The following is a 24,875-nucleotide window of genomic DNA, read 5'->3' as shown; positions in this document are numbered from 1 at the left end:
CATAGATTAAGAAAGTATAAAAACCCTTCCTATAAGAATTCTCTGGTAGTGAAAAAAGTCTATTTTGAAAATTATCTGGTAGTTTTAAGAAATGTGAGGTTATACCCAAAGACATCTTAATAATGGAGAGACAAAAACAATTCATTCATAAAACTCTATGCTTAACAGTTTTATGTGAGTTAAAGAGAAATAGGTACATAAATATGGCAACGCTGTTGAGTTTCGTGTGCATTTTTGCATTTTCGGTCTACCAGTGGCGTGCTGTTTTTTTATCGACAATCGCAAAAAGTAATTGTAGTTTAAATTTTGATTTATAACTTATATAATGTAATGTAATATAATAATTATTTCTCGTATAGGTATAATTTTATTTTCAATAATTCTTTTTGTAATAACCTACTTAAAACTTAAATTAGGTACAGCAATGTTAAACCTAAAAGATAAGTAACGTCACCTACCGCCGAAAAATCAATTTAGTACTTAAACAGTCCATTTTTGGTAAACTAAGGACTGGCAAACCATTTTAGATATTTAAAAATATTTTAAACAGTTCTATTGCAAAGAAAAACCTTTTACTATTCATCGTAAAAACTATAGAAACCAAACAGTCTTCCCGAAGCAGCGTTGTCACAGTTACTTCCCCAATAAATTTTAATTTAATTTTTAATTAGAAAAATAAAAATTTCACAGGTATAATCTATGTATTTAATTAAAATGATGTACCTACACATATATATATAGATACTCCAAATAACATTAATAACATACCGTATGATCGAAAAAAACGGCGTCCAGTTGGCTTGGAAATGAACATCGTTGACATTCTCCATATAATTTTACATATAAAATTACAGCGATCTTCATTTCATAGCCATCGCTGACGCCATTTTTATTCGATCATACGGTACTTTGTTTTCAAACACAAGTCGAAGGCAATCAAGAATTTTGGCATCAACGCTTTTTGTTGTCTTGAAAACGATGTTTGATCGCGTTTTTGTCTCCCTTTATATAGATGTTTTTGGTTATACCCGTTGTTATATCACAGAATTAAATGTATAACCTATATTGTGAATAATATAAATATGCTTTACTCAAGTGCAGCATTTAGTGCTTTGTATGGAAAGGTTTTTAAACTAAGACCACTAACGTGACGTCACACATTAAGGCAGTCTGTTGCAATATTCCATAATATCTAGGGACTTAAAACCAGGGTTCGGAAAACTACATGTTCCTTATAAAAACTACATAAACTACATTTACATGTAGTTAATTGACGTAGATTATGTAGTTTATGTAACTTTCTAATTTCAAAGGTTTGAGGTTATTATAGGTTATTTTCCCTCTAAATTTTCTTTTCATCTCTGCATGATTTCTGCTTAAAGAAAGATATGAGGAGGGACTAGGATTATATCGGTTGGGCGAACTTGTTTTTGTCATGTGACGCAAATATATATGATTAAATATCACAGATAACATTTTTTTTATACAAAAATAATTATTTATGAACAGAAAAAAAGTACGCTTAAAACCGTCGACGGTTCTCTGTAGTTGCCCCCTTTTATAAAATGGATTTGATCGGCCGCTAACACGCGACATATAACAGATTTTAACGAATAAAACAATACAATATCACCGTGCTTTCTCGTTTGTATTAAACTATACACTGTTCAGTCTTGGTAGTATACATATACAGAAACAAAAAACTAAAATATATTATGCACAACGTCGCGTGTTATCGGCCAAAATGCATCTTAATAAACCTTTTTCTAAAATGTCGAGAAAACAATTATACTCTCCTAACTAAATCACATTCATTTTTTCCTGGCTGATGACTACCAGCCAGATCATACGAATTTTACCATAAACATCACATTTAATGACTCATATATATCAATTTTTCGTTTAAATATCTACAGTTACATCGAACATACACAACAATCATAGACCGATCAGACAGTCTCACAGGTAAAGCCTGCATCATATAAAACTTTTTATTTATTAACTATAGCGATACTTTTTGCTTTGATTTAGATTAAAATTGATATAAGAAAATTTAGCCTGCTGTCCTCAGGTATCTGTCAAATTTGACGTTTAAACTAATAATTGAAATATTAAAAAATATAAATTAAAAAAAGTTTCTTATGATACGGACTTTATCTGTAACCCTGTAGATTCCTGTACGCTGTACTCGCGTCACAGACAATAAAAAGAACCTTACGTAGAAAAAATGGCTTCCGAGCAGACATGTTCCCTCCCACTTCGGCCTGCACCAGGTCCTGTATCCATCCTTTTCTACCAACCATCTATACATCTATCAGTAATCCTTTGTTTCAAGTGTTGTACCGTGTCGGCGGTGCATAGGGCGTGGAATAACCCCGGAGGAGGGACTTACGAGAACAGGAACGCTATTAGAGGGCGTGGCGTGTTAAACCACGCCCCTTTCAGGAACTAAAACGCGTTTCTAACGGAGGAAAATCGAAGAAACTTAAAAATAACTGTTTTTAAACGGGTTATATAGAAAATAGAGTGGAGTTTTTCCTGTTATCGTAAGACTGCCACCTCCGGGGCAGGATGTCTTGACCTCGCCAAAGGAGGAGCAAACGTAAACCTAGGCTGAGAGTAGAGGTCCCCGCGAGGGAGGATTCAGGGGTTGTTCCTATACCCTCAGGACGTTCTTGTAGTTCCTGTTGTAGTTCATGTTCCTGTAGAAGGGGGGCGCCATTGCGTAGGGGGGTCCGTCGCAACGGGGGTACATCGGCCGTTGGTGGGGGTTGAAAGAGTTAAAGTTCATCTGGAAAATAAATACCTTTGTTAAAAAATATGTTAAAAACGGCCGTACCAATCCATATTTTTCACTAAAAAAGTTTCTAATTGTTAACTATGGATGTCTATGTACCGTATGATCGAATAAAAATGGTGTCAGCGATGGCTATGAAATGAAGATCGCTGTCATTTTATATGTAAATTTATATGGGAAATGTCATCGATCGTCATTTCCCAGCCAACTGGACGCCGTTTTTTTTTCGATCATACGGTATATGTTATAGTAAATATCGGAAATCAGTAATTGTTAACAATTACTAGTAAAAGCTCACATTCACTGATTTGCTAGGACTACACCAGTAAAAGTTCAACAGCTATTTTTGAAATCCACTTTTACTAACCTTGTACCAATAAGCAATCTTATATTTAAGAATGTTTTTTTTTAATTGTTTTGAACGCTTTAAAATGTTTACTATGTTTCCCTTGTAATACCGTATGATCGAATAAAAACGGCGTCAGCGATGGCCATGAAATGACGATCGATGACCTTTCCCATATAATTTTACATATAAAATGACAGCGATTTTCATTTCATATCCATCGCTGACGCCGTTTTTATTCGATCATACAGCATTTAGAAGGTTATGTCGTTATTTTCTATAATTTTTAATAAATATATTAAAGGAGTAAATTATAATTAAAAGGTCGACAGATTTCTTTAAAATACCATATTTACTGGTCCAGATCATTTTCTCGTTGAACAGACTATAAATAAAGAAAAAATAAATACTCCTCCGCTTACCTCTCTGGGCGACTGCCTGTTCTGCCTGCCGCCCGCGTTGCCGACGTGGAACCCTCCCTGGTTATTCCTGAAGGCCTTCCCCGAGGGCGTGGCGTAGTCGTAACCGTTCCCAGGGTACGTCCCCGCGCCCGCTTGCCGCTGCGTCATCGAGGCGCCGTTGGGCGCGCGGTGGGCGTGGCCGTGGCGCCGATTGGTCGTCGGCGCGGCCGGCCTATCGTAAAATGCGGCGGCGGGCGAGTGTGGCGGCGTGGGCGAGTTGGACTGGCTGCGAGGCGAGGAAGGTGGTGGCGTGGACGCGGCGGAGGGCGGGTCGGAGGAGGTCGTGGAGGAGGCGTCCGAGTGGGGGAAAGATGCTAGGGTACAGTACGAACCTTCAGATTCGCCGAGTCTGCAAAGAAAAAAAATCAGATATATGAGTTTGAGGATGGTGGGTAATAATTTATTTGAAAGAACGCATTTTTTTAATATTAATATTTATTTAATTATTAACTGCACATTTGCCAAAACTCTTATCCTGTTTTAACTTCAGTTCAACTTTAATATCGTCACTGATATACAGGGGGATGAATAATTCCCATAGTTCGAACACGAAAATCCAAGCGATTGAAAATTTGAGGATATAAAACCTTGCAGAGATTAATTTACTGCCCAGCTATTTAAAATATACCACAATTACTTTTAGGCTAATACTTTCCAAGGTACAGCCAAGAGCTATTCTTGATGGAACACCCTGTGCTGGAAATTTCATTAGACACTAAAAAACTATACAAAGGTGAAATCTATATTGGTTGAGGATTATTTAATTCACTGCCCAACCATTCACAAAATATACTGTTGTGAACATACATTTAATATGGTTATATGTATATGTATATTCGACAAATTGTATAAAATATTATTTTTACCCTTATTCTACGGCTATGCCTAAAGAATTTAAGGTACGAAAAATACCATCAACATTATTATTCTTCTCAGAAAGATGGGTGATGCAAATAAACAGAACCATTATTTGGTGGCAGCGGCTACAAGATTGGTGACGACGGTGGTCCAATCCAGGATCACGACAATACCATAATTACTTTTAGGCTAATACTTTCCAAGATACAGCCGAGAGCTATTCTTGATGGAACACCCTGTGCTGGGAATTTCATTAGACACTAAAAAACTATACAAAGGTAAAAGCTATATTGGTTGAGGATTATTTAATTCACTGCCCAACCATTCAAAATATACCATAATTACTTTTAGGCTAATACTTTCCAAGATACAGCCGAGAGATATTCTTTATGGAACACCCTGTGCTGGAAATTTCATTAGACACTAAAAAAACTATACAAAGGTGAAATCTATATTGGTTGAGGATTATTTAATTCACTGCCCAACCATTCAAAATATACCATAATTAATTTTAGGCTAATACTTTCCAAGATACAGCCGAGAGATATTCTTTATGGAACACCCTGTGCTGGAAATTTCATTAGACACTAAAAAAACTATACAAAGGTGAAATCTATATTGGTTGAGGATTATTTAAGTCACTGCCCAACCATTCACAATATATACCATAATTACTTTTAGGCTAATACTTTCCAAGATACAGCCGAGAGCTATTCTTGATGGAACACCCTGTGCTGGGAATTTCATTAGACACTAAAAAACTATACAAAGGTAAAAGCTATATTGGTTGAAAATTGTATGTATTTTTTTAAAGAAAAAAACATTCTGTGGCAACAAAATTATTATGTTCTATTTTCTCTATTGCCACACATAGACAACTTTATGTAAAAACACTTCTTATCTAAAAATTACGAAAGTTTGACGTGAGAGAAGTCGAGTTGGTAAACAAACTTCCTAAAATATCGACCGGCTATTTTCGGACTTTTCCGCGTTTCCTAGAAAACATAAACCTAAAAATATACCAAAATTGGTTACGAAATGTTGTTTTTACTTATTTATTTTTTTGTAATCCTGGAATAGAGATTGGGTTCTAATCAACACACTTTAGTAAAACTCTAGGCCATTTTACAGTATAACAGTTATTTACGTTTTTGTTTTGATGGTTTTACAAAATAGCAGTCACCTATATAATATATACCTTAATTAAACACCGTTAAAGTAAAAAATAGATGTAGAAAATAGTTATTTATTATACAAGACGATAAAATGGTATTTCATCGTCGACCGAAAAGATTAATTCAGGAGCTATGAAATCGCGAGTGAATTAATTTCGGGAGACCATAATGCAATTTTATCGTCGTGTATAAAACAATATTTTTATATTTTTAATAACTTAAAATTTTCAAAAATGGAAGCAATTAAAAAACGCGCGAGAAGTAATAAAGTTTTTAACCTATCCTCGCTGTTAAAGTATCATTTAATCTACCCTTGCGGTTAATGTACTATTTTATCTACTATTTTTGATAGATATAAGGTAAAATATGTAAGATCGCGGTGATTAAACCCCCTCTCGTACAGTCTACATCATCAGGCACCGGCAATTCTGAATGAGACCGACTGAATCCAGCCCCTAATTACCATCCTTTCGGTCGGTCGTTGTGCAAATCGAGGCCTCGCTTGTTTCGACACGCTGTATATCGCGACTTTCTACAATGTCGCGCCGATTGTTGCGGCATCGCTCGGCTGATTCGCGCGCGGATAACCCCCAATCCCGATCTGCCGGCGACCTCGTTTTCGATCTGTGGCAACGGCGTCGCTACAGTTTCATTTCGATATTCATTAATTCTCGCTCTTGTGTCTTGGCAGAATGAACCACAAACTTAAAAAAAACTGTGGACGCAACATATAAACCTTATAACGATAGATAGGACGATAGGGATATGGACGCAACCGACGCAACATACCGGGTGTTGCATCGTCGAGCGGGACATAGGAAATCCCATGTAAATTTTAATAGGGTCAATTATTGGCTTCCCTAATTATTTTAGAAAATAATTTTTAGGTTTATTGAAGAGCACTAAAACTCACATTCAAAAGAATAACTTTAGATATTTTTGATTAGCCGGTTTACGAGTTATCGCCGATTTCTTTTTAAATATTTCTCATTTCTTATGGCCCTGTATTTACTTATGAGCACCAGTCAAGGTAAAAGATAACTGTCAAATGAAGTTGTCATTTCAGAAATTTATCTATTTAGTCCTTTATTATTATTATTAAAAACTCATACCTACATCGAAAATATTAGCCATGAATTACACTACCGAAGAAAAAGTATTGATGATTAAATAGTATTATCAAGGAAATAGTTATCAAAAGGTGTCGGACATGTTTGCTGCTCTGTATCCGAATAGACCGATACCTGGAAAATCTACAATCGCAAGGAATATCCAGAGATTTGAGACAAAAAAGGTACCCTAATAAATAACTGCAGATGTGAAGCAAGGCAGGAACAAAGAGGAGATGCAAGAAATGATACCGACTTGGAAGTTTTATTGTGCGTGGAAGAGAACGATGGAAAGATCAGCACAAGGAAATTTGAGGATGAAATAGGAATGGATCACACTGCAGCGTTTCGAATTTTGAAACGACATAAATACTATTCCTTCAAATATAAAAAGCATCAAGAGCTACGAGATGGGGACGAAATACGGCGGCAGGCGTTTTGTTCTGATGTTTCACTGACGAATACACGTTTACCTTAAATAATGAACCCAATGTTCAAAATTATCGATATTGGAACAGGTTTGTCGAAACAAGGACGCAATATCCACAGAAAGTAAATGTTTGGGCAGGGATATTCGGACACAATATTATCGAGCCATTATTTCTTAAGCGAAATTTAAATGCACAATATTATTTGGAACAACTCGAAAATCATATTCTACCTGCTTTACATGATGCCGCTAGTGAAAATCAGGAAGTTTGGTACCAAATGGATGGCTGCCCGACACATAGTACCCTGGCTGTGTGGGAATATTTAGACAATAGTTTTAACGGAAACGTTATTGGCCTAAATGATACAGTAAATTAGCCAGCAAGGTATCCTGATATTTCGCCAAATGATTTCTTTCTCTGGGGCCATTTAAAAACAGGATATACAAGGATAAAAAATACCCAAATCTAGACGAGTTAAAAATGCTATTTCTGCCGAAATGCAATAGAATTTCAGTTTACCAACTAGCGAATGTAAGAAGTGAATTTTATGATCGCCTGGGTTATTGTCTAGCAGTCGATGGAGGAATATTTGAACATCTTCTTAAATCCTAAAGTTCTAACAATTTAATAGTACCTAAATTAATAAGTTATTGAATATTGTAATAATACTATAATTAACCTTGTAATTGACTTCTTTATTTTACTTTAATTCATATTAATTTGTATTTATAAATACATCTTTAAGATTTCCGATGTAGGAATGAGTTTTCAATAATAATAAAGCACTAAATATGTAAATTTCTGAAATGACAACTTCATTTGACAGTTATCTTTTACCTTGACTGGTGCTCATAAGTAAATACAGGGCCATAAGAAAGGAGAAATATTTAAAAAGAAATCGGCGATAACTCGTAAACGGGCTAATCAAAAATATCTAAAGTTATTCTTTTGAATGTGGCTTTTAGTGCTCTTCAATAAACCTAAATAGAATTATTCTCTAAAATAATTAGAGAAGTCAATAATTGACCCCATTAAAATTTACATGGGATTTCCTATGTCCCGTCCGACGATGCAACACCCGGTATAAACCTTGTAACGTTAGAAGCTAAAGACATGTGAGGAGTGCACATGATTTTAGTCATAAACGAGAAACCCTGTAAAAAACATGAATTTGGGACACACTGTAAAGCAAAATTGTTCTATTTGCTTTATTTCTCTGAGAATTTTCATCACATTGCAACCATTTCACGTTCAATGAAATAATGTAGAAGTTAACCTAAAACCACAGTGTTATTTATACGCGGCGACGGATCCTCTATGCTTACTTATTTCTCTGAGGTCGTATTTAATTAAACCAGTCAATTGGATACGAAATAATTCACTAGCTTAAATTAGCGCACATTTACCAGTTTTAACATGTATGAATATTAATATTTCTAAGCCGATAAAGCATGCGAAAGGTTAAAGTAGTATTGGTTACAATATTCATGTCAATTTAAACAACATTACATATACCTATTTATTTTTTTATTTATTTTCACAATATTTAAATAAAACCGAAAAACGTAGCTGCCATAATGGTTTAACGGGTTGTGTAATTTAATGTGGTGTAAATTAATTTTTAATTAAGTATTATGTTTGTGTTTTGTTGTTTTTTTCTTCTGTTTATTACACGATAACAGAAATGGACTGTTGGGTATAATGTCAATACAATTTAGTAAAAAAATTCCATATTATTTCTAAATTATACAATCAAAATAAGAATACAATTATTCACCTCTGTACAGGGCATCCCATTTTCGTGTTTTATGAGGTTTCTCGTTTATGCGTATTCATTATCCAGAACGAACGAACGAACGAATGAAAGTGCGGTTATATTTGGACCGAACAGATGTCAGCCGTTCCCCCGTTCGTTCGCTCGACCATCCGTTTCGAGTCGGTACATCAAAAGGCGTTCGCCAGCAAATGCCTCCGGTCTTCTCGTGCGGTCCTATCGTGCGGTCCCCGTCCGCTACCACTAGCGTACATTCGTTCGTTCGTTCGTACGAATGGTTATTTCGTCTCGGCGCACTCAGTGATGAGGTGTACTGGTGTTTCACCATCTTCCCCACAGAATCTGCATTCGCCGTTTCTTCTTAGTTTCCAATCTACTGAAATTTGTTCATTGAGGAGACGAGTGTCCTGTTTAAAAACCCGTGACAATCCGAAGATTGTTCTTACTCAGACAGGAGGAAGATCTGTGATTTTTCTTGATCATAAGCCGTCAGAAACTTCTTCGAGTGTCTTAGACCATTCCAAGATTTCCATTCCAGGTTGCGGATAAGGTCTTCCAAGTTCTTGAGTTCCGCCTTGAGTTGGTTTACAAGCTTGGAAAGCAAGAACGGTTCGTTCGTGCGGATAATGAATACGCACCTTTACATACCTATTTATTTATTTATTTATTTTCACAATATTTAAATAAAACCGAAAGTGTAGCTGCCATAATGGTTTAACGGGTTGTGTAATTTAATGTGGTGTAAATTAATTTTTGATTAATTACTATGTTTGTGTTTTGTTGTTGTTTTTCTTCTGTTTATTACATTTAACGCTGCTTTCACTTATCCAGATAAGATGGCTATTTCTTTGTTTCCGATAGTTCCCTATCTGGCGATAAGTTGTAATGCATGTCTCGATGGCGTAGATTTCTGCCTGTAGGATACTATTAGGTAAGTGCCCATTGGTTCCGGGTAATTGTTAGCTCTCGGCCAGCTGCTCCGATCCCTGTTCCGTATTGGTTTTGAAAGCATCAGTATACCAAAGTTATGGTATGGTCATGCTTTTAACTGCCCCTAGGCAAGCGTTTCGCTCTTCCAATCCTTCTTATTGCTCAATACTACATTGACATGTTTGTCAAAGTTGTACGTTCTTGGCATATCGTCCACTGGGAGTTGCAGGAGTGGTATTTCCTTTTTGAGGGTGTTCCAAGCCCCTGTTGAGTATAATGTCAATACAATTTAGTAAAAAAATTCCATATTATTTCTAAATTATACAATCAAAATGAGAAAACAATTATTCACCTCTAGAGGGACATCCATTTTCTGTGTTGTATGGGGTTTCTCGTTTATGAGTAGATATACAAAAATGCATATCACTATACTATGTTTTTATGGTAGATATACAAAATGCATATCACTATGCTACGTTTTTATGAAACTAAAGATGCTACACAGAGATTTGTCGGAGCCCTCTTAGTTCTGGAAATAGAAGAAGGCGAATTTGGAATTAAAAAGGTGAGTCCCATAGTTGTTATACACGTAGAATTCAGTGGCGTAACTAAATTTTCCCTGGGAGCTGTCATCCTTTAATATGACCCAAACTTGTTATGAGCTTCCTAAAAATACAATATGCTCTATACTTATTTTTATAAATAAGGTAAAAAATGGATTATTTATACTTAAACTTTAACATAAATCAAGCTAATTGAAAAGAGTATTACTTTATTTAATTTAATTTAACCATAATTTATAAACTTAATTTAACCATAAAAAATAAACTGCACAGAAAATGGAATTACCCTGTATCTTCATATTAAATTATTATATTTTAGTATTTCCTATGAGTACCCAAAGATTTTCTTTAAAAATTGGGTTAGCCTATATTCGTGTGAATAAGCGAACTAAATGAATAAAGAATATTCATTTAATTTAACGGTATTGAGACGTGAAACGCGTAGTACTCGTATCGCTCCAATGGTACTTTCAAAGAGAAATTGAATGTCACTCCTACAAGATTTAATCTGTAAAATGTTGGTCGATTTGTTGTTTATTTTTTTTCACTCCGGCTCTCTCCACTGTTCGTTCCATTTACCCTCCTTTTAGGTTAGGTTAGTGTATATTGTATGTATTATCCTTGTTTATATATTCTTAAAGTTGTTCAACCGACTAGACAAAATGTGCTGCCAACTGGAGGACAAATCGTGAACCTTTCGGGGCGGAGTCAAAAATATCGATTATTTTCGTTATTTTCCTCAGAGTAATGTAATAATATAGCCCCGGGTTTCTGCGAACTTTAATAGTGATCAGCTGATTAAGAAATTTAAACAAAACTTTTATTTTATCGTAAATTGTGGATTATTTTTGCCTGTTATTTTAAGAATTCTAAACCGTATTAACAAAGAAATTATTATTTCGATATGTTGGTACATTATTTATAATAATTTATGATAATGCTAATTGCTATTAATTAATATTTAAAAAAAGTTACATACCTATTTTAATTTGATTTAATGCAGGTTTATAAAAGAATCATTTCATTCTTAGATTATTTTATTCTAAATTGAGTGCTTTACGAATTTTACGATATTTTTTTTGAAAACATAAAACTTTTTACATTTTTGATGCCAACTAATTGGCATGGTATTATTGGTATGGGAATTAGCCAAGAAAGAAAAGAATTGGCTATAACTTCTAATTTTTCGAAAAAAAAAACATATTATACCTATATCGCTGAAAAGCTTAAAGAATGGCGCTTTTTATGAAGTCATGGCCAACTAAGATTTCCATTTAAAAAAAACATAATGTTTGTGTCATATGTCAAAAATGACAGGCTTTAGAAAAAAAAACAGAAAACACAAACTCATTAGGTATGTGATTATCTACAACTTTTATCTGAAAACTTTTTGTCTAAAATACCATATGATCGAATAAAAACGGCGTATGAAATGACGATCGATGATATTTCCCATACAAGATGACGCAGATTTTTTTTTTCGTATATTCTACTACCAGAAAACCAAAATTATTATTATGATAACGCACTTTTCAACGAAGTTGAAGGAATATATAGCGTATCTATCACAATACTTAATAGAATTACTACAATTAGAAGAAAAACAAAAAGAAAAAATACCCAAATACCTTCACCTACTACTCATCTACAAAATAAACGAATATAATCTCTTATAAAAACACTACACAACTACTTCTTGTATTTTACACTGAAAAAATTATAAACCTACTAATTAACCAAACAAAACGAAAAAATAACCAAATTATCCCTTCACCTACTACTTAACTACAAAATAAATAAACTATAAAAACACTACTAAACTATTTCTGGTATTCTACACTAAACATTATAATTAAACTTAATAAAATTAATCTAATTTTACACTACAACCACTACAACTATAAAGAAATAAGAACATTTTTTAGAACTAGAAGAAACAGAACTTCGATACGTGCGACCAGTATAATAGATCAAGCGGACAAAGAATATAAAATACTTTAAAAATGTGCATTCAGAAAGAAAAATGTCTCGAAAAGGATCTAAATAAACATTTTTTTCTTATCAGTGAAAAGCATAGGCCTTGTCGGCCTTGCGGAATTTGTCGGGTATTTACAATGGTCGAATTGTATAATTACCAGGTTTTATAGCATATCTAATAGATACAAAGTATCTGGTCGATTAGTAACCAATTGGCACGGTCCGAAAATTATGGATTTTTATTTTTCTGTTTTTGTTGGTAGCTTCAAAATTCAGAGCAACAAAAATATTTTTCTGTAGGGAAACCGGTCCTGCCATCTAGTAGTCTTAGTCCATAAACGGTCGTTCCCTGACGACTCTGCCAGAAACACAACACTGTCTTTGGTTTCTCAAGTACACCTGAACTCTCCGTCCCATAGCCGGGTAATTTTTATTTTAATGAAGCTATAATTAAATTAAAAATATATCGTATTTAAACTTTTTTATATTTTATTAAGATTTAGGACAGGTTTTTTAAATAAAAGTTTAGAAAAAACGTCTTAGAGTCCAAAAAGGATAAAAATAGTAAAATACACATTCTAGAAGAAATTGTATAATCGAAATTACGTAATTTTTGAAATTAATAATAAATTATTAATTTAGTCAAACATTTACAACCCCTAATATTAATGAAAACAGGATCTATTCCACAGATATAATAGAATCGGCGACAGAGAGAGAAAAAAAAATATGATTGTTGTAATTTTTTTTCTGGTTAAGTGATGTCTTATTATGTAAAATAGAGAAAACATAAATCTGTTCCATTAAAGCAAGGAAGGTGATAGGAAGGGGATAAAATGAAAACTACATTTATTTAACTCGGTACTGTCTTTATTATACCGGGTGCGTCCCAAAAGTGGCTCAACCCCATAATTTTTTTATATTTTCAAATAAAAAAACAAGATTTAGTATGTTAGTATATGACATAAATTAGGATTGATTGACGCATTCAATTGTTTTTGGTCACTTTCTGTTTCACCGGAAATGACTATAACTTTTAATTTTTAAACGGCACCCTCGGTATATTTCTACTTTATTTGATAGAAAATGACACTCTGAATAGAATGACATATCATATGTCAACTTTTGACACTTTCGCATATGGTTTAATTGTAATTGTAACACGTGGTTCATAACGACAATTTGACTCGAAATACCAAGTGTGTGGTATCAATATATTCATAAAAAAATGCTTTTTCCAAATATGCTAACGAGTCACCCTTGTTCCATTTGAAAAAATTGACATATGTATGATTAAAAATATGATTTGTACATCTTTTAATCGGCCTAGACAAGACACGAAACCCATTAGACGATCAAAACTATTTTTCCAAGGCTCCTTGATTAAAACTTAGTGTTTTTAACAACACCATGGCACCCTGGATTGAAATTTATAATACGATTTGTTTTTAAGCGACAATGTCAAAAGTTGACATATGATATGTCATTCTATTCAGAATTCTATTATCATTTTCTATCGAATAAAGTAGAAATATACCGAGGGTGCCTTTAAAAATCAAAAGATGTAATCATTTCGGTGAAACAGAAAGAGACCAAAAACAATTGAATACGTCAATAAATCCTAATTTATGTCATATACCTACTAACATACAAATCTGTTTTTTTATCTGAAAAAATAAAAAAGTTATAGCGGTGAACCACTTTTGAGACGACCCGGTATATTAAAAAATATTGTCTCATAATGTAATATCATATTAAAATTCTTGTATGTTATTTTAGATTCTGAAGATAATTTTAGAATAAACCGGAATATATTTTTAATAAAAACATTATTAATTATTAACAGGGTTATAATTATGATTTTGTTACAATGTAAGTAAGTAAATAATGTAATATAAGAGAAAAAATTCAGATTTTACATTTTACTAAAATATTATCTAAATAAGCGCCTTTCTACAACAACGCCACTGACTCCCAATGGGTAAATTGAGAGTTGCCTACCGGTCAAAAAGTCGTTTCAAGACTTAAATGGATTATTTAAGTCAAATTTCTTACAAAATTTGGCACTGGCGAACCATATTTTATAGTTTTTGAACAGAAAAGTCAGTAAAATAAACACTTAAGGACTACAAGCTAAGAAAATGCGTTAATACAGCCGGGGAGATAGCGGCAACAAAGCTTTACCGCACACGTGCGACACGTACTACAAGGTAATAAATGAATGAATAGGCTCCCTCGCCTCTAATCGGTGTTGTCATATTGTAAAGAACTTATCCTTATTAAACAGTATCCGACTTATAATTTAGTAGTATAAGGAGTATTTAATACATCTATGGAATATTAAAACCTACTTTATTAAACTGTAGTATTAATATCTCAATATATGTGTATAACAAGAAAAAAAATATTGATAATATTAAAGACGTGACAACATAGGCTGGATGAGGAAGGTTCGGTCGACTGTACCCAGAAGTAAACATGTCCTGCCATCTAGTAGTCTTAGTCCATAAACGTCTTAGGTTGATCTACTTTAAAAATATATATATACAAGGGTATTATTAACGTAAAGTATACGGGGCGCTCCTTAAATAAGTGCCGAGCTTTGAAGATCCAAAAAAAAAATGTCTATATGCGAACTTATTTTATACAAATAATTTCGTTATTCCTCTCCAAAGCAGATAAACATATTTTACGCCATTGCATTTCCTACGCAAGTCTTATTTTTTTTTTGTCTTAAAATGATAACGCTGTCACGAGTAAACTTTTATTATTCAGAAATCGTAATCTGCACAAATTTGTTATATCTATAAAGTGGCGGTATTTTTATGCAACTCAGCTTTTGATTCGTTTATCGAAATTCGATTTTTATTGTGTGTAATACAAAATCTTTTATTTTAACGTGGGAAGCATATATTTCGATAATCAAGTCTTAGCTGGCAGTTTTTATTTATTAACAATTATTGACGTAGTGCATAATAATTGTTTATAGCTTATAACCATTTCTATCAAGGCTAGTACATTATAAAATCAAAGGATGATACTATAGATTTTACTATAAACTAAATGATTAATATTCCTTATAAAATTTACATATTTATGAGATTAGATTATATTTTTAAGGTGGCTTTGGGTGGCTCTTTTAATCTTTATGTTAGATTCACCAGTGTTATTCTTTTCAAAAAGTCTAGCAACTTTGAGACTGCACCCTCCATATAGCTATTTATCAATGGCCTATCATTGTCTTTGTACAGGGTATCCCACTAAGAATAGCTCTCGGCTGTATCTCGGAAAGTATTAGCCGTAGGGGCTGCGGAAAAAAATATTTATAACTAAAGAGGCTTTGGGAAATGGTGGAAATTATTTTCAAGTTTGTAGAACGACCGCTAGGGGGCGCAACTACAACAAAAAATAAGAAAATGGAGTTTTTACACAATTTTGTCTAGATAAGGTATACATTCATAATCTTCAGTAAATTTTGAATATTTTTTGTTAGAGCCATTTTACCATATCTACCAAAATAAAGTGGTGGGGGAAGGTTAGATCTGTTTTTATTTGAATATTAATAACTCTGGACTGGATGATCGGAATCCAACAAGCGAAGACTCGTTTAAAAGAGAGTTTCTTACTCTATATTGTACCATATAAACAATAATAATAAGCTTTTGAACGTAGACTCTAGGGGGCGTTGTCTTACAATTTAACAAACATTGCGCGTTTTCTCCAAAAAATTAAATGCAATAGTATATGTAATTTTAGCTGATAGTAAAGAGTAGTAAAAGCTTAAAAAGTCAGCGAAAACCGCATCTTGATATCTTCTGTCAAACCGAAGATATTAGCAAAATTATAATAAATACCAAAAAATAAGCCCTTTTTAAATGGGACACACTAAATATTTTTTTTTTATTTTAATTGCCTTGTTACGAAATTTCTAAAAATATATTCTACAGGGTTATTCACCTCATTCGACACGGAGTATTGTAGTTCTTTTTAAATGTCCGCAAAATATTGGGACACCCTCTACACTCAAAATTACTTTTGATAAGAAAAAAAATTTAAGTAATTAATTTTTGTTATTAAAAAAACGGCATAAAAGCAAATACGAGACGTCTGTGTAATCTAAACGTCAAAAATGCGTTCAAATATTTATTTTGGACACATATCTAAAGCACGTGATATCCAATCCTATCGTATCAAAAACTTAATAACCTATTGCAGATAAAGTAGATCCCTCGTTGTAACCGAGATGAGCCGTTTCCTGCAAAACAACTTGAGAAAATAACAAAAAAACCAAAAAAAAACTAACTGAACATCTGGATTTTACGTTCTATGTATTTATCTGTATTATTTCTGATTTTCCCTCGGATTTTTCATTATATGGGTTATTCATCAAAAAAATACCATAAGTAGACAAAGATTACTGTATACACAAAACCAAGGTATCCAAAATATACCAATCAGATGTAAACAGAAAAATGTTAGATGCTAGGTACTTATTTATTAAAAAAATATACAGGGTGTCCCAGAAATAAATGCACGTATTTTAGCTAGTAGTATAGTTCGTTTTAACTGATAGTATAGTCCCCCAGAAACACGCCCATGCGGTTTTTTTGTTTAGTGAAAGTACCTTTTTATTTATAAACATTTATTTAATTCTGTTTTTAGTATTTGTTCTTATAGCGGCAACATAGTTACATTATCTGTAAAAATTTCAACTGTCTAGCTATAACGGTTCATAAGATAGACCTTTGTGACAGACGGACGGATGGACGGACGGATAGCGAAGGCTTAGTAATAGGGTTCCCGTTTTTACCTTTTGGGTAAGGAACGCTAAAAAAGAGCAAATAATACAGGACACAAAATCTCACAGTTACTACAGAATCTCCCATGTATCAAAGTTGAAAATTAGCGCTAAAACAGTACGAGTGCGGCTCTGTAAACTCGTAAAGCTGTTATCGACGCATTGTTTGGAAATTAATTGTCGTGTTTTTGCACTTAATCTAACTGCGTAGTTCTGTACGTCGATATTCCCATCGTTATGTTTGCAATAACCTACTAAATATAGTAGGAATGTTATCTTAAACATTACGCATAGTCCAACAGCAAAGTAAACGGAATTATTATTATTATTATTAATAATAAAGTGTCTATATTGTCTCTATTCTCCAAGCCGTACAATATTAAACGTGCCTTTCATAAAAACTACTTGTATTAATATTATAAAAAAAAACTAGTCTTAAGAATTTTACTAAAAAATTGTATTTATTGTTTAAATTTCCATTTAGCTCATCAATATATTCTCAGACATTCCGGCGGCACTTCATAACTTCATAATTTTTGATGAGTAATCAATGAGTACTTATTTAACACTTTGAACAGTTAAAGATATTATTTTTTTAAGGTTTTTCGTAGACTTGGATTAAGGCAAATTAAAAAAAATGCGTTTATCTCCTCAAAGAGATCGAAATCGAAAAAAAAATAAAGAGTCAACTTTTAATCGGCTTTAAACAGTCTACACACTTTTACTAACACGAAGAAAAAAGTCAGTGGTGTCCATGTATTTTTTAAGAAAAATATTCCAGTGATAACCCATATGCACGTCCCTGGTGAATGTCGACATTTTTTAGCTTTAAAATTTGTCGCATTTATAGTAACTTTCACCCTCAAAAGTTCATTCGAAACGCTAAAAGTACTTGGAAGAAGATTATAATGAATCGAAAAAATATTAACATTTAACACCCAGTAGCTATGAAACAAAGCAGAATCGGACCTATGTTGATATGAAAAATAAATATTATTTTTACGTGAGGAATCTCACGAGAGATGGCACATGTTTCTTGAAACACCCTGTATAGTTAAAACAAAACGTAACAATACAGGGTAAGTCTTAAATAAGTGCAAATATTTTTTGGGGTAATATATTTCGACCCCAGAAACACGGTTATGAGTTTTTTTCGTGAAAAAAAAATTGAAAATTTAGAATTTTTTTGGAAATATTTTTAGTTAAAACATATAATTTCTTGATAATATGACAACATAGGTTTGTAGATTAAATTTACAAAATAGAAAACCCAGGAAAGATCCAGCGGTTCTCAAAATTTAAGCAAATTTTTTTTTGGAAGTTTTCAAAGTAAAATTACTCGGTTATTTTGGCCTAATTTGAAAAACGGTAAAGAGAAAATATGTTTCTTTTATCGATATCTACCAGCCCTGAAAATATTTGCACTTATTTAAGATTCACCCTCCTGTATAGAAGAAAAACAATAATCTCTCTCCACGGGTGGGGTAATCGCATTTAAACAAAATCCTCACAGCCTGCCTGGACTCGCTTCAAGAAAAACTTAAGTGTGTTCTACATTTTGGTTTATGTTTACTGACCTATAGCATACTTCGTTGGGGTCCACCCAGACGGTCAGTTCCGTGGGCAACTTGAGGTCGTGGTAGCGGAGGCCGCATTTGCTGGCCGCCAGCTTCAGGGTGAGATCGACGGGGTTGAGCCCGTTCACGCGGATGCAGCGGTAACCCTGGCCCTTGCTGGGCAAGTCGGGGAACCAGTGCTTCTCGAACCTGCAACAACAAAGACAAACATTAAAATTTATTAAATTGTATATAAATAAATTCATTTTTTCCATAGCAACTGTTCAAATTGCCTTATATCTGTCAAAAATAGTAGATAAAATAGTAGTTTAACCGCAAGGGTAGATTAAATGATACTTTAACAGCGATGATAGGTTAAAAACTTTATATCTTCTCGCACGTTTTTTAATTGCTTCCATTTTTGAAAATTTTTGTATTCCTTTTCATAAGTTATTCGGGATTAGTTTGGAAATGGCGATTGTCGCCTCAGCCTAAATATCTGTTGGTAACTTACTTATTTCGTTTTGAGCCATTTCTGGTTCCAATTCAATCAGCAATCGACACGAAAGAGAATTAAAAAATATTGACTCAAAACTGACAACTAAAGAGACAGCTTTGTTTATTTGTCAAATTACATAGAAAACAACGCCAATCCAGCACAATATTTTTTCTACTCGTAATAAATTCCTTGAAATAATAATTTCTGAATATTTTTTAAAACGTAACTCGCTATGGAAAAAAATATTGTTTTGTACACGACAATAAAATTGCATTATCGTCTCCCGAAATTAATTCACTCGCGATTTCATCGCTCGTGAATTAATATTTTCGGTCGTTTTTTCTTTTCGTTAAAATGGTATTTTATCTTGTATAAATTCACGATTTTCGAAAGATGGACACTTATGAATGGCTTTCTTATATTCTTTTCTTAACATAGATACATCCACGCACCCGAAATGAAACAGTAATAAGTGGCTCCAAAGAAACCAAAAACTGGTTTTCCAGTTTTTTTAAAAAGGCAGGTTTATTCTACTAAGTTTTATATCACTAATTTTTAATCAAGAAGCCTTGGAAAAATAGATTTGATCGTCTAATGTTTTTCGTGTCTTGTCCTGGCCGGTTAAAAGATGCCTAAATCGTATTTTTAATCATATCACAATGTTTTCAAATGGAACGAGGATACTTCACTTCTCTTCTCTTCTCTTCCCTTCCCGACCACTCCCTTCCCTTCCTTTCCCTTCCCGAACGAGGATACTTCTCTTTGATGAAAGTTTAAATATTAAGTCAATCTTTTAAATGGAATTTTGTGGAATGTAATCATTCAATAAAATTATCCGTTTTTATAATATTTTTTTAGATCATTCATATACAGGGTGGTCCGAACTGTATTCCGGAAACTTCGGCAGCATGTTCTGCAATTAAAAATAAGCAAAAAAGTTCGTATAAATGTATGTCCTTAAATGCTTAGTTTCGGAGATACAGGGTGTAGAAGTTTCATTTTTATTTCGATTTTTTCGAAATAATTTCTGAAGTAAGGTTAATATTTGGATGAAAATTGGTGGATGGGTGTTTTTTGACACGAGAAATTTTATTTCGATGTCAATATGACTCCCATTTGTAGGTGGCGCCACCTACATGTGTTTTAACTGTTTTGAAGATTAATAATTTTTCGTCGGTACCTGTATAAAAGTACTGAGCAAAAAAATATACATTTACGACATTTTTTACATAAAAAAGGTCTCTTGGTAAAAATCGCTACGAATAATGGTTGTCGAGATATTTGGAATCGAAATTATCAATACCTGTCATCATTGACATAAATTAAACGTGTTGACTAAATAGTTATTAGACTGAAATCATAAATTTGAAATTTTTTTGTGTCAAAAGTTCAACAGAAACTGTTTAATCATTATTTTTTCGCAGAAAAACTTATGATTGATTTAAAAAAATTAAAATTTATTATATCAGTCAAATAACTATACTCAACACGTGTACTTATTTTTGTCAATAATGAGATTTATCGACTATTTCCATTCTAAATATCTTGAGAACGGTTGCTCGTAGCGATTTTTACCAAGAGATATTTTTTACATAAAAAGTCATGGAAATGTATATTTTTTAGTCAGTGCTTTTATACAGGTACGGACGAAAAGATATTACTCTTCTAAATAGTTAAAACACATGTAGGTGCCGCCCCCTAAAAATAGGAGTAATTTTGACATCAAAATCAAATTTCTCGTGTCACAAAACTCCCAAACACCAATTTTCATACAAATATTGACGTTACTTCAGAAATTATTTGGAAAAAATCGAAATAAAAATGGAACTTCTACACCCTGTATCTCCGAAACTAAGCATTTTTGGGCATACATTTATACGAACTTTTTTTACTTATTTTTATCTGTAGAATATGCTGCCGAAGTTTCCAGAATACAGTTCGGACCACCCTGTATATCAGATGCTGCACATTGTTTAATTGTTGAACAAATAATGTTTGTGTCGTAATAAGTAGAGATAAGGGAGTATTTTTTTGACATGGCTAATTATAAATACAATTTTTAATCTTTGGATCGGTTTATTGATACAAGTAATCAGTTAAAGTATAAATATTGGTATTTTTATACTATTTTTCTGAGTTAAAAAAATCCTTCGATTCCATAGTTTCTTTTTTTTTCTGTATACAAAGCTTCATATTGTTTTGTATTCATATAGCATTAAGTGCATGCGTATGTAGAAATATACAGAGAGAGTTCACTTACCCGTCGCAAGGTGAAAAATTTCTGTTTGCTTAGACAGAAAGCCGCGACTTCTTGGATATTGTTTTGTAATTAAACAATGGAAACGACGAGATTTCTATACCCGATACATACGATTGTCGTTGTATTTGTGTAATAATAAAGAATTTCCAAGAAATAGCAAGCGGATTGGTGTTAAATATTGACGGATAACATACATAGTAACTTGAGATAAACCGAGTTTTTTTTATGGATTTTAATCCCTAAAGAAATTATTTTTTTTTGTTTCTTTTTTTTTGATAAGTATACCGGGTGTTTCTCAAAAGTGGCTCACCCCTAAGTATAACTTTTTTAATTTTTCAGATAAAAAAACGAGATACGTTAGTATATGAGAATATAATATACATGTACTGATTTCTTTCGAAAATCGACAACTATGAAACTATGAACCCTTCCTGGACACAAACGGTACATTGTGAGACAGGAAATTGTGGAGAGAAACAAGCCCTATAACATAGGATACAACATTTTAATGTACAGTGCTTTCCATAAAATCAATAAAATGAAAAGTATACGAAATAATATACATGTACTGATTTCTTTCGAAAATCGACAACTATGAAACTATGATACGTTAGTATATGACATAAATCAAAGATTAATTGACGTATTCCATTGTTATTAGTCCCTTCCTGTTTCACCGAAAATGACTACAACTTTTGATGTTTTTCTCTTTTTCAATCGTAAATCTGTTAAAAAGATACATTAATTTTTCAATTATACCACCTGACCATTGAGTCGTTTTATGGTATTAAAAGATTCTTCTAAGGCTGAGTAATCAATGTGAATGTGTAATAGAAAAATACCGAACAGAAACGGCCTTATAAGGAACAATCCACTGGCAATTCATCGGACACACTGCATCTATAATCGAGGTAAATGACTGACGGCCACCGCAAAGGAATTCAAAGTGTCTCTGACGTCCATAAAAAGCCATAAATAAAACATTCGGTATGTTAAAATTCTAAAATTGTATTTAATACACAGCCCCATACGTAAAAAAATACATAAAATATCTGCTATGAAGTTATAAGCTTACCTATACTAATTCAGTAAGAAATAAAAACTATAAAATTCAATAAAAAAATTATAGTTACAGTATATCTTATATATAACTTTTTGGGCTACCCTGTATATAGAATAAAATTGCCGGCGTACTTGATTTCGAGATAATAACTAAAAATAATTGTTTTAAGCGTTTCAAAGCATACACTGAAAGGATCTAGTCTAATCTACATTTTAATAGAATAAATAACCTTTGTTGTTTTTCTGATTCCACCTCATTAAATTTTATTATATTATCTAAAATTAAATTTAACCGTAGAGAAATTGACTAAATTAAATTAATTACTTTAAATACGGCACGCAGTAAACAAGTAACTTAAGTCAAGGTAAAATTATTATTATTATTATTAGTACTACAGTTAATAGCCACCAGGTAGCTAACAGTGGTATACTCTTGATCAAAAAAAGATATTTTTTAATCTCTGTGTAATGATGTCAAATAACTCTGTGATACAATTATTGTCACATTTTTTTGTAACTTGACATTATGGTAACTCTTTTAGTCAATCAACTTTCAAGGATTGAACAATGCTGGCATTTAGCTGTATTCCTATCTTAACAATTTGAGTAATTATATTGCAACAGCGCTTTTTTTCTAATTGCAAAACAGTTAACCGTATACTGACTCATCAGGAAGAAAGAAATTATAAACATAAACGCCTTTATTAACCAGAACTTCATTAATTACGTATCAAGCCTTCTACATTTTCATTTTTCTTGCTGTTTCTAGCATCATTGGTACTGTTGGCGGTGTTATACATAAGGAAACGACAGTTCCTATTTATACCCAAGGATTTTAAGCCTTCCTGTTCTATAGAAATACACAGCAATAAATATAGGGAAATCAATATTGTTTCGTGTTGAAGTTTTTTTCTGATATCACGACTTGATATTTATCGACATGTGGTATATGACTGACATGCTTTATTTTTATTTGTGTCGGTTATATACTAATAATTCTGTTTGTATAGTACTATTCTTTTAAAAGTTCCTCAGTATGGCCGACCTAGTTACAAAAATTGGTAATTTTTTTTTAATGAAAAATAAGTTGGCGTTAGCGAATTCAGAAATTGATTTACTCTTTTGTTAACAATAATATTTTTCAGGATTGTCAAGTTGACGTTAAAGTTAGGTTATTAGGTGGTTGTCATAAATAAAAACATAGATTATTGAAATTATTTAATAAGAATAAAGGTATTTTACCGCAGATCCGAAGAGATTTTACTTAAAGGTATTTTATAAACTTTCTCAGTGAGAATATTAACAGTAAGAGACATCGCCAATGGTGTACATGTTATTAAATCCGTTCAAAACAATACCAATTCAATAATTAAATTAAATATTGTAGTCACAGATTAACTTACAGATGTGGCACTTATTTCATCTTGCTGATAAACGCCGCACGGTGGGGTATTAGCATGAAAAAGGTGATCGAAATTCGAAAAACCAAATGTGTTTAAGATTTTCCAAAAAAAGATAAATGATAAGTTAAATCATCTCTGCCATGAATGGCGTTGCTATGGGTGTGTTTAGTTGCATTCATTTGTTTCAACGAAACATCAAAGTTGTTACTCCTCAGAGATACGAGGTAAATGGCAAAATTTTATGTTTAAAATTATAAATTGTTGTTGTTCTTGTGCTCTTTTTACGTTTATATTATTTTTTGATTGAAAATGGCTCAGCAAGCTGCAGGTATGTATTCTACAAAAGCGTATTATTTATTTTGATATTCTCTATACTAACGATTTTTTGCAACTAAAAGTTAGGCTTTCAGAAAATTTGATTAAATTTGTGACATTTTTATTATACTTAGAGATTTAGTTGCGCATTTCGAAGAATCCAGCATATTGTCTGTATACGTTTTACTTAGTAAACATTGGGCTTTCATACAGTAAAATAAAATACTGCGACTTTTTGCGACTTTGCTGATAAAATGAGAAAAACATTCTTGGTTTCCTCTAATTTGCCAATCAGTGATATACTAATGCGAGGTGTAAACCGCGGTGACATTGTTGTGTACAAAGCGATCGCTTTAGTGCCATTAGCAGTATAGCACAATTTGGCATTAGTAGCGACTTTAGTGGTATGGGCATTGCTCGCGGATCAGTCGTAGCATTAGTAGTATTAGTAGCGATATTACTACTGGCATTAGTGGCATTGACCGTGGAAACACTGGAACAGTGATTTTTCTTTCTTTTTTTAGAATCGACGAATTATCCTTTATTTTGTTCATATTATTT

The 24,875-nt window shown here is 32.7% G+C and overlaps 1 protein-coding gene across 1 annotated transcript in view; it reads right to left on the bottom strand.

Annotated features, from left to right (window-relative positions):
- Positions 1 to 1,383: 1,383 nt before the first annotated feature.
- Positions 1,384 to 24,875, bottom strand: part of LOC115890221 (protein BTG3-like) — a 58,529-nt gene continuing 35,037 nt past the window's right edge. Inside the window, exons 3-5 of the mRNA XM_030910395.1 lie at positions 18,797 to 18,985; positions 3,566 to 3,953; positions 1,384 to 2,791 (exon numbers count right to left, since the gene is read on the bottom strand). Coding sequence (XP_030766255.1) covers positions 2,657 to 2,791; positions 3,566 to 3,953; positions 18,797 to 18,985 — 712 coding nt within the window. The 3' untranslated portion in view covers positions 1,384 to 2,656. The remainder of the gene's footprint in view (positions 2,792 to 3,565; positions 3,954 to 18,796; positions 18,986 to 24,875) is intronic.

This window comes from Sitophilus oryzae, unplaced genomic scaffold (assembly GCF_002938485.1).
Source record: "Sitophilus oryzae breed Bouriz unplaced genomic scaffold, Soryzae_2.0 scaffold_85_pilon_pilon, whole genome shotgun sequence".
Classification (NCBI taxonomy): domain Eukaryota; kingdom Metazoa; phylum Arthropoda; class Insecta; order Coleoptera; family Curculionidae; genus Sitophilus; species Sitophilus oryzae.
This window is presented reverse-complemented; position numbering and strand designations above follow the sequence as displayed.